This window comes from Poecilia reticulata, linkage group LG19 (assembly GCF_000633615.1).
Source record: "Poecilia reticulata strain Guanapo linkage group LG19, Guppy_female_1.0+MT, whole genome shotgun sequence".
NCBI classification, from domain to species: Eukaryota; Metazoa; Chordata; class Actinopteri; order Cyprinodontiformes; family Poeciliidae; genus Poecilia; species Poecilia reticulata.
In genome coordinates this window covers 26,907,983-26,920,894 of record NC_024349.1, presented here as the reverse complement: position 1 = coordinate 26,920,894, position 12,912 = coordinate 26,907,983, and the positions used below count along the sequence as shown (strand labels likewise).

The following is a 12,912-nucleotide window of genomic DNA, read 5'->3' as shown; positions in this document are numbered from 1 at the left end:
TGCTCATCATACATCAATATCAGAATATTCCATTCCTATTCTATTGTTATAGCCACTAAGCATATTTAAATATGCTGAACTATGTATTAAAAACACACTTAAATAATACACTTGTTCATAAATGTAGCTTTGATAGATGTTTGAATATGGTTTCCAGTAACAAAAAAGCGTGTTATGATCGATTAAATGCGCTGATACGTCATTGTGCTGCTAAACACATAACGCTGAGTGGAGTGGTGGACCGCTCCAAGATGGCCGCCCTAAATCTCATCAGCGACAATAGGCGAGAGCGGTCCATGAGGCGTCTATCCTTGCGCGGAACCTTCAAATATTTGTTATCCGTCGGATTAGTGAACTGTTGCACGGTGACAAACTTCCCATTCATCGTTTCCTCTGCACGTGTGAGACCAAACCAGGAGTTTACCTGGAGGAATTCTGCGGACGGTTTAGTTTTCAGGTAACAGTTATGTTTTCATGCGGACTGTTTTAGGCTGTGTTTCTAACTCTGCGTGTCCCGCAGTCTGTTCCACTCAGTGGGCTGTTCTACAGACCAAACATAGCGGCTTTTAACCAACAGGCTGGTTCCGTGGGTAAAAAACAGTTTTTAAAAGCTCTTGGCTCTTTTAGTAGTCTGTGGTGGAAATAAACAAGAAACCGTACCTGTTGTCCTCAGGTAAGCTCAGAAGTTATCTTATGTTTCTTGCTCATGTTTGTAGTTTGAAGTGTTTCTGGATTAAACTATTACCCGATAAAATATTCAATTATTAGCCTGATGAAATCATTAGACATTTGAGAATCTTCAGAAACATTTAGCTCATAATTCTGCTTTGGTTACTTCAAAACCTTTCCTCTCAGGAAGTAATGTTTTGTTGAGTTGGATGTTTTTTCGGCTCGCCGTGATGCTGAAACATCCCAGTTCATCTCGGTCGGCAGCAGACATGTAAAAACTGACTGGTTCTGTTCCCGTCTCAATACCATGTTTTGCTGGGCGATAAATTGGCCCAGAAGTTATCACAATAAACAATTTCATTTTGGTTTTGAGGCCACAAGTAATACAATGGTAATTTTCAAATATACAAAATAAATAAACAAACAGAAACAACAAATAAAAAGTGAATTATGAAGTTACTGTGATATAACGGCTGGTTGAGACCAAAGCATCACACTGAATACTTTTGTCATCCAAATTTTGGTAGAGAGACAAAATCAATAAATCATGCAAATGGAAAATGTAATTTATCATGTGATTAATTTATTTATTGTCAGTTGTGACAGACCTATATGCACCTTGACAAAACTATAACTCCAGCTGAATGAATGCATCTCCAGAACATCATACTGCCATGCTTTTGGTGTTATTTTGGGCTTGGTTTGTGGTGCATTTCCCCTTAAGTAACTTTCTCTATTCCTCCCAAACTGGAGCTTTGAGGTGTAAACTTTTCTGGCAGGCAGAATATTCTCACCATTGTTTTTCATCTGTCTCAGTTTAATCTGCCCATCAGGTTTAAACAGTTTTATGTTCTGGTTCATTGAGGAGTCTGACGAAAGGTATTAAAAACACTGGCAGCTAAATATGCTAGCAGGATTATTACCATCCACTCATATGTAACATTGAGATTTTTTGCACTGATTCTCACTCCAACTGCAACTGCTGTGAAACACTCTGAATAATGCTTTATTTAATGCATTTTCTGACCCATTTTCCCTCGGTGCAGCATGGAGAGCAGGATGGATGCGAAGGTAAAGAAACCGAAGAAGCACCAGCAGAAGCACAGCGGACCAAAGGCAGAGAAGAAGAAAGCCAAGAAACAGGAGGGATTGGTAGAAGAAGATGAGCGCAAACGTAACCCCAAAGCGTTTTCGGTTCAGTCTGCTGTCCGCATGGCCAAGACCTTCCACAGGTTCTTTTCCACTAATCGTCACAGTTGGTGTTTTCCAATAATAGTGTGCTAAAAGTTTGTTTCTCTCCAGGGCCCAAGACATAAAAACTAAAAAGCACCACGTCCCTGTGGTGGACCGAACCCCTCTGGAGCCTCCTCCAGTTGTGATTGTGGTGGTTGGACCCCCCAAGGTGGGAAAGAGTACCCTGATCCGCTGCCTGATCAAGAATTTCACCAGGCAGAAGCTTGGAGATATATGTGGACCTGTGACTATTGTGTCCGGTAGGTTTCAGCTTCAACTTTGACAGGAGCCACACAACATCACGAAGTAAAACATTTTATCATCTTCAGGTTTTATGTGTCAGGACATATTTTAAATCATGTAATTAAAAAATATAGATGTTTATTTAATCCCTTAGCCAGATGAGCTGTTGTCATGTGATCAGTTTAATGGTAGGAATAGTTATTGCATAAAATAAACATGAACTTTGTGCGTTCTTTAGGTAAGAAGCGTCGGCTGACGTTCATGGAGTGTAACAATGACATCAACATGATGATCGATCTGACTAAGGTGGCAGACCTGGTGAGTGTTCTATTCAGAGCTATTGGATGTAGTAACACTGGGGAGGTGAGCTGGTGTGAAGGCATTTCACATTTACAGAGGGGATGAAACCCAGACAGATCCAGCACATGAAGCTGGAACCAGATGTTAAGAGACACAACTTTCTTCTCTCTGTGTTGCATTAAATCAGTCAAAACCTTCCACTGTTTAGATCAGCTCAGATCAACTCAATGATTTGTGTTTGCTAAATGCTACAATATTGAATAGATGTAGGAATTCATTTATTCAAAGTCACAAGGTAACATCCAGTAAACTTAATGTGCCGTTTTGGGAAAGAACAGATAATGTGACTGAATGCTTCTAATTCTAGTGGTGGGACACATTTAACACTTTGAGTTAAATAATAGAATTTTAATCAAAAGCTGTATATTGAAAAAATAAGCCACATTTTTTATTCAAAACCTCTTTTTATTGCTAGATTATTGAAAAAAATAGAAAAATGAGATAAACGACACATTAAAGTAATCATAGAGTCTCCTATTGTTGAATTTAAAGGCAACACCTAAAACAACTTTCATGTGTGAAAAAATCCAGAAAAACCAGCCCAGATATCAGAGAGCTGTGGACTTCCAGCAGTCCGGTTTGCTCTTTTGGGTCCAATTTCTTGATACCAGAAGGTTCCATTCTCATTTACTCATCGTTGGATCCTTCCTCCCCAGAAACCTTGGAGTCATCGTTGCTTCCTGAACTATCTCACTCAAATAAATATGGCTGCAAAATAAGCCATAGTCTCTTCAGTAGGACCAGCTCCCTCTTCTTCACACTACATCTAACTCCTTCCTCTTAAACTGCAGATAAATTGCTCAAATCTTCACTGAAATCCTCACAACTTCCTCCACTTCTATGTATTCAGCCTCAGTTGTTTATGGTTTGACCTGCTCTGATTACATTTGGTCACAAGATGGCGCTGTTGTTGACTTGGTTACGACAGACGAAAACATTCTCTGCATTTATAGTATTCTGTGAGAAATATTTATCATTTATTCTTTTTGTGTTCACAGAATAAAAGCACAGTCATTCATCTTTAATTCATGTTATATGCTTTATCTGGTCAGTGACCCTAATGTAAATATACTGCTCAAAAAAATAAAGGGAACACTTCAGTGTTCACTTAAATGTTAAAGTGTTCCCTTTATTTTTTTGAGCAGTGTATTTGGTTTCAGCTGTTCTTACATTGTTGTTGGTCTGGAACAGTTGAACATATTAAAAAACAGAGTGAGTGAAGCAGCTTCTTTCTGTCTGCAGGTGTTGATGCTAATTGATGCTAGCTTCGGCTTTGAGATGGAGACCTTTGAGTTTCTCAACATTTGTCAGGTTCATGGTTTCCCTCGTATAATGGGTGTCCTGACTCACTTGGATTCATTCAAGAACAACAAGTCACTCAGGAAGACGAAGAAAACCCTGAAGCACCGCTTCTGGACTGAAGTCTACCAGGTAGGTACACCATCAGATGTTTCTGGCTGGGCGGCTTCTCTGTCCAGATAGTGGAGCTCGGGACAGTGATGTAAGCTGGGTTTGGCTCCTGCAGGGGGCCAAGCTGTTCTACCTGTCTGGTATGGTCTACGGGGAGTACCAGACCCAGGAGGTGAAGAACCTGGGCCGCTTCATCTCAGTCATGAAGTTTCGTCCTCTTGTGTGGCAGACGTCTCACCCCTATCTGCTGGTTGACCGGTGAGTGGGAGCTGTGGAAGCCTGGGAGTTTTTACTTGTGGGTGGCCAAATTTAATGACATTATTAATATTTCTGTTATTAACATAACACAAACTGACTGCTTTTGAGGTGCAGTAGGAGTGTGAATGTGTGCAGAAACTTAGTCTTTATCATCCCATTTTTTATTTGTAGTTATGTTTCTAGAACATAACAAAATTGCAGTGGTACCCTCACTGATCAATAAAATTCTAAAGTATATAAATATCTGTTGCTAAAGTCTCAATTAGTCTTTGCTTAGTGCAGCTGTGTGTGTGTGTGTGTGTGTGTGTGTGTGTGTGTGTGTGTGTGTGCGTGTGCGTGTGCGTGTGCGTGTGTGTGTGTGTGTGTGTGCGCGCGCGCGCATCTGCAGAGAGGATGAAGTTGGACAGATTTCACAGCTTGTTGGAAAAACTGTTAGTCCCATGGTTAATGATTCTATTGGATCATTGTCAGGGTTAGAGTATGGATGATATGGTTAATTATGATATTTTGTTGTGTTCATTGCGATTGATGATGAAAAGCATTTGAAAATCCATTTCTTCTTTTTGGCAGTAGCCTGTATGGCTGTGTATACTTCTGAAAACTATTAAGAATCAAGAGCAATTTGCTGGTTATTGAACCATCTACATCAGGACATTTGTTAAGTAGTGCAACTTTATCTCTATACTGCACACAGCAACTGAATTTAATCATATTTTAAAATCATTGGTATCTGTTTTTGCTCTCATGGAACCAACACTACTTTTAGTTTTGGGCGGAGACTCTGGCCACAAGAAGAGCTTCTCGTTTACATGAATCAAAATTCTTATAACATTACCATAATTACCCAGTTTGTGACACTGTAAGCCCATCTAAGTGGCTAAATACATTATTGCAAACCATAATTTTAAACAATCTAGTTCAGGGGTTCCCAAGTCCAGTCCTCAAGAGCTATCATCCTGTAACGTTTAGATGCATCTCTGCTTCAAAATGTCTGAATTTCCTCACCAGCATTCATTCAGCTCTGCAATAGGCTGGTAACGATCAGTTTATTCGATCCAGGTGTGTTTGAACAGAGATGCATCTAAAAGTTGCAGGATGATAGCTCTTGAGGACTGGACTTGGGAACCCCTGATCTAGTTTATTTGTGTAGCACATTTCGGCCACAAAGCAGTTCAAATATCATAAAAAAAATAAAAAGTTCTAAAATCAACATGCAGCCACCAATTTAGAAACCAGTAACAAACATTACATTTTGTCGAGTGCCATCATCAATACACATCGAATACGTTGGTCCATGTTTGATTCATTATTAATCAAAAGTAACTAACAGGGTTCTTAGTCTTGATTTAAAGGAATTCAGTGTTTCAGCCATTTTGCAGTTTTCTGCAAGTTTGTTTTAAATTTCTAAGTGTTATTCAGTTTTAATGCATCAAATTTAAAAAAAAATTTAATATCATGTTGCATCACCAAAAACATCAGAAAATATTTTCTGCAGAATTGCTCCCAATTCGGAGAGCAGAGAAAAAAGTGACAAAAACAAACAGAACAAGATCACTTGATGTTCCACATCATGGGCCCCAGCAGCCAGGACCCTATGATGTCACTTCCTCCATAAGGAGCAGCAAACAGTTCAGACTGAACTATTTGCACATGATTTCTACTGAGCTGGGATTTCTGGTTCTTTATCTTGAAGTTTATTAGGAAAGTCAAATGAACATCTGGGTTGTCTTTAATTTGTGTTTTGCTTTAATAACACATTACCTGAAGGCATCAATAATTAATCTTCTTGATGCTGGTTTTTATATTTCAGTTCTTCACAATTCTGGATTTTTTTTTTCAGTATGGAGGACTTAACGGACCCAGAGCAGGTCAGGACGGATCCTAAATGTGACCGGACGGTGTCTCTGTACGGCTTCCTGAGAGGGGCACATCTGAAAAACAAAGGCCAGGTCCACATCCCAGGTGCGCTCAGCAGAGCTGTGATGTGTTCAGGCCTGAAAACCTTCACACATTCATCCTGGGGGTCTGATCAGGCTGCCTAGGCTCAGAGTGTTTTACCAGTAAGCCATACTGGTGGGAATCTCTTTTCACTTTGATATTCACTTCTGATTGAATTATGATGCATGTCTCATATCAATGATGCAAAAGTCTGATAAAATGTGACATGGATGTTCAGACCGCAGATGCTTTGAGAATTATCAGATAAGAATCTGATTTAGTTCCACATATGGAACAGATCGTTCTGATGGGTGCGAAGGTCAGGCAAAGGTCATGTTTGCCTGCAGTGTGAATGGAGCCTAGCACACATAGTTCAATCTAAGTCAAGACTTTGCATCGGAAAGCTAACCTGCTGCTATAATGTGGTGTCTGAGGACAGGTGTAGGAGACTTCCAGGTGGGAGACGTGGGCTTCCTGTCCGACCCGTGTCCACTTCCTGACGCTCAGAAGAAGAGAGCTCTGAATGAGAAGGAGCGCCTGCTGTACGCCCCCATGGCGGGGGTCGGGGGGCTGGTTTATGACAAGGACGCCGTCTACATCGACCTGCCTGCCAGCCACGTCAACCAGCTGCAGGTACATTCTGCTTCATGAAAGGTCTGAGCATTTCATTATGACCACCTGGGCTCTGCTCACTGTCCTGTCTGCTGGGTGACAGGAGGAGGCGCGCCCCACCACGGAGCTGGTCCAGTCTCTCATTGACGCACATTCTACTCTGGACACCAAGATGGCTGCCAGTAAGGTGTCTCTGTTCACCGGCTCAGCCACTCTGGACCCGACACACATCAGCCAACACACCAGGTCTGTTCTCACATGGTGTACTGATGCATCTGTCTGCTTCATGTAAACTCTCTCACACATAAACACACACGCACACTCAGATACTTATCATTATAATGATGCTAATCAACTGTGTGTGTGTTAGGGAGAAGGAGATACTTGAGGAAAAATGTGTCTGGGATCTCACCACCAACAGAGAGCGAAGGAAGGTAATTTTCACCCAGGACGAGGAGGAGGATGTCGGCGAGGAAGATGATGGCGAAGGCAGTGACCAGGCTGATGATGAAGATGATGTTGAATGTGAAGAGACTGCAGCAGGTGGTGCTCCACCCCAGAAGAAGCAGAAGCTGGAGGCAGAGAGAGGAAGAACAGGAAGCTGTGCTGAGCTGCCAGCGTTCGCAGACAGCGAAGACGAGCTGGAGATGAGTGAAGAGGAAGAGGAGGCAGGAACACCTGGAGACTCTGGCCATAGTTCTGAAGAGAATGAAGAATCAGAGGATGAGCTTACTGATGATGATGATGATGATGGAGGTGAAGAGCTGGGCAAGCAGCACTCTGAAAGAGAGAGTGAGGAGGAGATGGAGGAGCAGGGTAAATATCCTGGGTCCTTCAGATCTGCTTCAGTTTCCTCCACATGTTCACTGTATTAATATGTTTCTCTTTGAGTCTTTAGATATCGAGTAGCTGAGAGAGTTTTCTTTACTGATTTATTTATTTTTTTATTTTAATAGCTGCTGTATACCAGTCAAAGCTGTTAGAAGGAGACCTGTAAAGGTTCTGACATGCTTCAGCTGAAGCCCAACAGTCCATGTTCAGTCACATAGATTCAGGACTGTTGTATTCACTCACACATTCATACTGGGCCCAGGCCACCAGGGACCTCCCCTCCCTCACTCCATCCTCCTGATTGACCCGGTTCTACCAATGGGATCGGCCACTGACCTGCAGGGACTTTGTATTTTCTCTTCATGCTTTAACTCTCGGTTCACACCCACAGGGGCTCTCAGATGGAAGGAGGGTCTGCAGCAGAAAGCAGCGGAGGCGTTCCTACGGCAACAAGAAGCTGCCCCAAATCTGAGAAAACTTGTTTATGGTTCAGGTACGCAGTCTGGTTTCACTTCTTCAGATAATAAATCCGTAGATTTATGATTGAGCCTTTGTGACTCATTTATGAACATCTATTAGGCCGTGGCAGTAAATCAATAACAACATATATCACCATAAGCATGTGGTCAATAGATAATGCATATTCAGTAATTTCACTGAACTCTGACCTCTGCACCACATTCTGGAGGATGGAAGCAGAGGAAGAGCTTTAGCTGCTCCACCCCTCACAGCCAGCTAAGCAGCTAAGTGTTACCTAGCAACAACCTGTTGAGTAACTTGCTCAGCAGCAGTTTCAGGTTTCACTGCCGTGTTTCAAAGCTGGTAATAAAAAAACAAAAAAATAAAAACAATAATGAGGAGAGAAAATTGTGGATAAAACGGGAATGGTCACGCCACCAGTTTGGCAATATTTTGGATATTTAAAACAAAAATAAGTAATCATTTCATCATATGAAATGTTTATATTGTGATATGTTTTCTAACATCTACAGTGGGGAGAACAAGTATTTGATACACTGTTGATTTTTCAGGTTTTCCCACTTGCAAAGCTTGTAGATGACTGTAATTTCTATCATAGGTACTCTTCAACTGTGAGTGATGGAATATAAAACAAAAATCCAGAAAAATACAATGTATGATTTTTAAGTAATTAATTTCCATTTTATTGTGTGAAATGAGTATTTGATCATCTATCAACCAGTTAGAATTTCGTCTCTCACAGACATGTTGGTTCTTCTTTCAGAAGCCTTCCTGTTCTCCACTCATTACCTGTATTAACTGCACCTGTTTGAACTCGTTACCTGTATCAAAGACACCTGTCCACACACTCAATCAATCAGACTCCAGCATCTCCACAATGCCCAAGACCAGAGAGCTGTAAGGACATCAGGGATAAAATTGTAGACCTGCACMAGGCTGGGATGGGCTACAGGACAATAGGCAAGCAGCTTGGTGAGAAGGCAACAACAGYTGGTGCAATTATTAGAAAATGGAAGAAATGCAAAATAATGGAAAATGTCCCTCGGTCTGGGGCGCCATGCAAGATCTCACCTCGTGGAGCATCATTGATCTTGAGGAAGGTGAGGAATGAGCCCAGAACTACACAGCAGGACCTGGTCAATGACCTGAATAGAGCTGGGACCACAGTTTCAAAGAAAACAATCAGTAACTCTCTACGCCGTCAAGGATTAAAATCCTGCAGTGCACGCAAGGTGCCCTTCCTCAAGCCAACGCATGTCAAAGCCCGTCTGATGTTTGCAAATGACCATCTGAATGGGAGAAGATCATGTGGTCTGATGAGACAAACATAGAACTTTTTGGTCTAAACTCCACTCGTCATGTTTGGARGAAGAAGAATGATGAGTACAACCCCAAGAACACCATCCCAACCGTGAAGCATGGCGGTGGAAACATCATTCTTTGGGGATGCTTTTCTGCAAAGGGTACAGGACGACTGCACCATATTGTGGGAAGGATGGATGGGGCCATGTATCGTGAGATTTTGGCCAACCACCTCCTTCCCTCAGTAAGAGCACTGAAGATGGGTCGTGGCCGGGTCTTCCAGCATGATAACGACCCAAAACACACAGCCAGGGCAACTAAAGAGTGGCTCCGTAGGAAACATCTGAAGGTCCTGGAGTGGCCTAGCCAGTCTCCAGACCTGAATCCAATAGAAAATCTTTGGAGGGAGCTTAAAGTCCGTGTGGCCCAGCGACAGCCCCGAAACCTGATGGCTCTGGAGGAGATCTGTATGGAGGAGTGGGCCAAAATCCCTGCTGCAGTGTGTGCAAACCTGGTCAAGAGCTACAGGAAACGTCTCATCTCTGTAATTGCAAACAAAGGTTTCTGTACCAAATATTAAGTTTCTTTTTTCTGGTGTATCAAATACTTACTTCACACAGTAAAATGGAAATTAATTATTTAAAAATCATACATTGTGTTTTTCTGGATTTTTTCTTTAGATTCCATCACTCACAGTTGAAGAGAACCTATGATAGAAATTACAGTCATCTACAAGCTTTGCAAGTGGGAAAACCTGAAAAATCAACAGTGTATCAAATACTTGTTCTCCCCACTGTATACAGTGAGGCTCTCTGAAGGATGTCTCAAACACACTGGCTTTGTTTTGCAGTTGTCGAGGTGACGGAATCAGAGGAAGAGGAGGAGGAACTGGGAGGGCTGTTCAGAGTCAGCCGACCTCAGAAAAGCAAAAAGCTCCAGGCGAACGCTCTGGACTGTTCCCGTTTCCACGCCGACACTGGCCACGACTGGGATGTCCAAGAGGTCTACTTCCACCTGATTTGTCCACACTGAGGCTGCTGAGCTGGTGGCCTACATAATGCAGCCATGTTGAGATGGAATGTTGTGTGTTTCAGGTGCTGGACTCCATCAGGGACTGCTTTGTTACGGGGAAGTGGGAGGAGGGCCAGGATGCAGCCACACTGCTGAAACAAGATGGTAGGAAGAGTTCAGCAACAGAAGATCGCTCTACTCTACATCATGCTCTTATTGGGGGGGCACTAATTTCCTTAATTTCAGGAGATTGGTGATTGGCTGGAAATTGCATGTAAAGCTGATCTTATTCACCGATCTTCCTCAACAGAAGTCTAAAACTTAATCGTAGTCCTCTATTGCTCTGATAGTCCCACCCAACAGTGTTTTTGGGTGTTTATCTCCGTAGTTCTTCCATTGTGTTCCTTTCTGCCCTGTGATTACTGTTGATATTATTCCCACAATATAGAAGATGAACTAATATGAGTGGTCTGTGTGCTTTGTTTAGAAGAGCTGTATGGGGACTTTGAAGATCTGGAGACGGGAGAAGTCCATGTGAGGCAGCCTCAGGTATGGGATGCAGCAGCACCAGATGTCACTGTTTGTGTTTGAAGAACCCAGTTTGTTTTCCTCCAGAGGCTTGCATGTCTTCACATTTTGAACATCTGTGTGATGTAATGTACCATCAGAACCAATGATGGAATCCAAAAACAAGACAGGAAAAAGAGTTTAATATAATTGTTATTCAGGAGGTGTATTTAACTGTCATGACGGACAGTAATATTACTATTATGTTTCATCCTTTGGAAAGATGCTGAGGTTCTTCAGCTTTTACTGCTGAAGAGCCAGAGGTCAGGTCTGGTCAGCTCTGTGACTGGTTCATGAGGGCTGCTGTCCATCTTCAACTAGAAATACTCATGATGGGACCAGCAGCTCAGGGTTTACTGGTGCAGATTGACCATCTCAACAGTTGTCCTAACGCACCGTGTGATCTGCAGGATACACAGGACGACGATGATGATGATGATGGGGATGAAGAGCCCCAGGTGAAGATGGATGATGAAGAGGTTCAAAAGAACAAACGTTTGGAGAAGAAACGCAGACTGAAGGAACGGTTCAACTCCGAGTATGATGACGGAGACTCCACATACTTTGACGACCTGAAGGAGGAGCTGCAGAAGCAGGCGGAGGTACAGGAACCAGTCTGACTGACTGGTTGCTGCTTCCAGTCTGACTGACTGGTTGCTGCTTCCAGTCTGACTGACTGGTTGCTGCTTCCAGTCTGACTGACTGGTTGCTGTCTGTCTTCCTGTTGACACCCAGCTGAACAGAGCGGCGTTTGGGGACATGGACGATGAGAGCAGGGTTCAGTATGAAGGCTTCCGACCTGGAATGTACATCCGGGTGGAAATTGGCTCTTTGCCGTGCGAGTTTGTGACAAACTTTGACGCCCATTATCCCATAATCCTTGGTGGGCTGGGCTCCAGCGAAGGCAACTTAGGATATCTCCAGGTATGTACACGCACTGTCAGCTGACAACATGCACCTTTAAAGCAGTGTGTATTATCTTTAGATGTTTCTAAACCGCCGAGTTCATGGTTGAAGTGTGTTGGATGGTGTTGCTTTCTGCAGCATGGACAATAAAGCATTCCCAATTAAGTGTGTGTGTGTGTGTGTGTGTGTGTGTGTGTGTGTGTGTGTGTGTGTGTGCCAGATGCGACTAAAGAAGCACAGATGGTACGAGCGGATCCTGAAGACAAAGGATCCTCTGATCTTCTCCTTGGGCTGGCGCCGCTTCCAGACCATCCCTCTGTTTCACATGGAAGATCACAACGGGCGCCACCGCCTGCTCAAGTACACGCCACAGCACATGCACTGTGGAGCCTCCATCTGGGGTGAGACGCTGCTCTGTGCAAAAGAAAGTTCAACTCACCATTGAAACTGATGACAGCTGGCTTCATTCAGATTTAATGGTCGCTCTGTTTTTCAGTGTATAGGTAGAAACTAAAATTGTCATCTGTTTTTATATGATAATAATGACGCATTCAATTGCAATTAATCACTCGGTTTAAATAATATTCAACATTCTGAACAGAAAACCCACATCATGCCATCACACTTCGAGCAGATGAATAGATGGAACAATTTCTCCAGTGAGAAAAATCGCTGACTGTGCAGGATTTCCTCCAGTGGCTTACAAGCCTGGCAGGCAGCAGACTTTACTTACCCCCTGTTATTGCGCAACACCTCCCTCCCCCTCTCTCTCTCTACTTCCCCCCCTCAGAGGGGGGAGATGTGCAGCCAGCTCTCCATCTAACGGGTAATTTGAGTTTTCTAAATCTGATGGGATTTTACCCTGTTCAGAACTGAGTAAACTCTGTTTAAGCTGGCATCGAGAAAGACTAGCCTGGTTTCTAACGACCTCCYTCCAGATGTCCCACCTTCTTCACCCTGTGAATTAGCCAGATTGAGCAGCCTGCAACCAACTAGTTTCACAGAGGTCACCTGTTAACGGTCGCTCTTTCTCTTTATTACAACATGCACTTGTTACTGAACCAGGTTGGTTTTAGTGACTCGGGCGAGTCC

General features: G+C 43.0%; 1 protein-coding gene across 3 annotated transcripts in view; it reads left to right on the top strand.

Moving 5' to 3' along the window:
• Positions 1 to 252: 252 nt before the first annotated feature.
• The window catches only part of bms1 (BMS1 ribosome biogenesis factor), a 19,436-nt gene continuing 6,776 nt past the window's right edge, over positions 253 to 12,912 (top strand). Inside the window, exons 1-17 of one of the 3 annotated variants that reach the window (XM_008438067.2) lie at positions 253 to 457; positions 1,716 to 1,901; positions 1,972 to 2,162; positions 2,384 to 2,463; positions 3,748 to 3,936; positions 4,031 to 4,173; positions 6,014 to 6,135; positions 6,551 to 6,744; positions 6,827 to 6,969; positions 7,145 to 7,539; positions 7,946 to 8,047; positions 10,187 to 10,338; positions 10,431 to 10,512; positions 10,835 to 10,896; positions 11,325 to 11,516; positions 11,650 to 11,838; positions 12,041 to 12,221. In XM_008438067.2, the coding sequence (XP_008436289.1) occupies positions 297 to 457; positions 1,716 to 1,901; positions 1,972 to 2,162; positions 2,384 to 2,463; positions 3,748 to 3,936; positions 4,031 to 4,173; positions 6,014 to 6,135; positions 6,551 to 6,744; positions 6,827 to 6,969; positions 7,145 to 7,539; positions 7,946 to 8,047; positions 10,187 to 10,338; positions 10,431 to 10,512; positions 10,835 to 10,896; positions 11,325 to 11,516; positions 11,650 to 11,838; positions 12,041 to 12,221 (2,764 nt within the window). In that variant the 5' untranslated portion in view covers positions 253 to 296. The other 2 variants (XM_008438066.2, XM_008438068.2) reach the window with 2 other exon arrangements.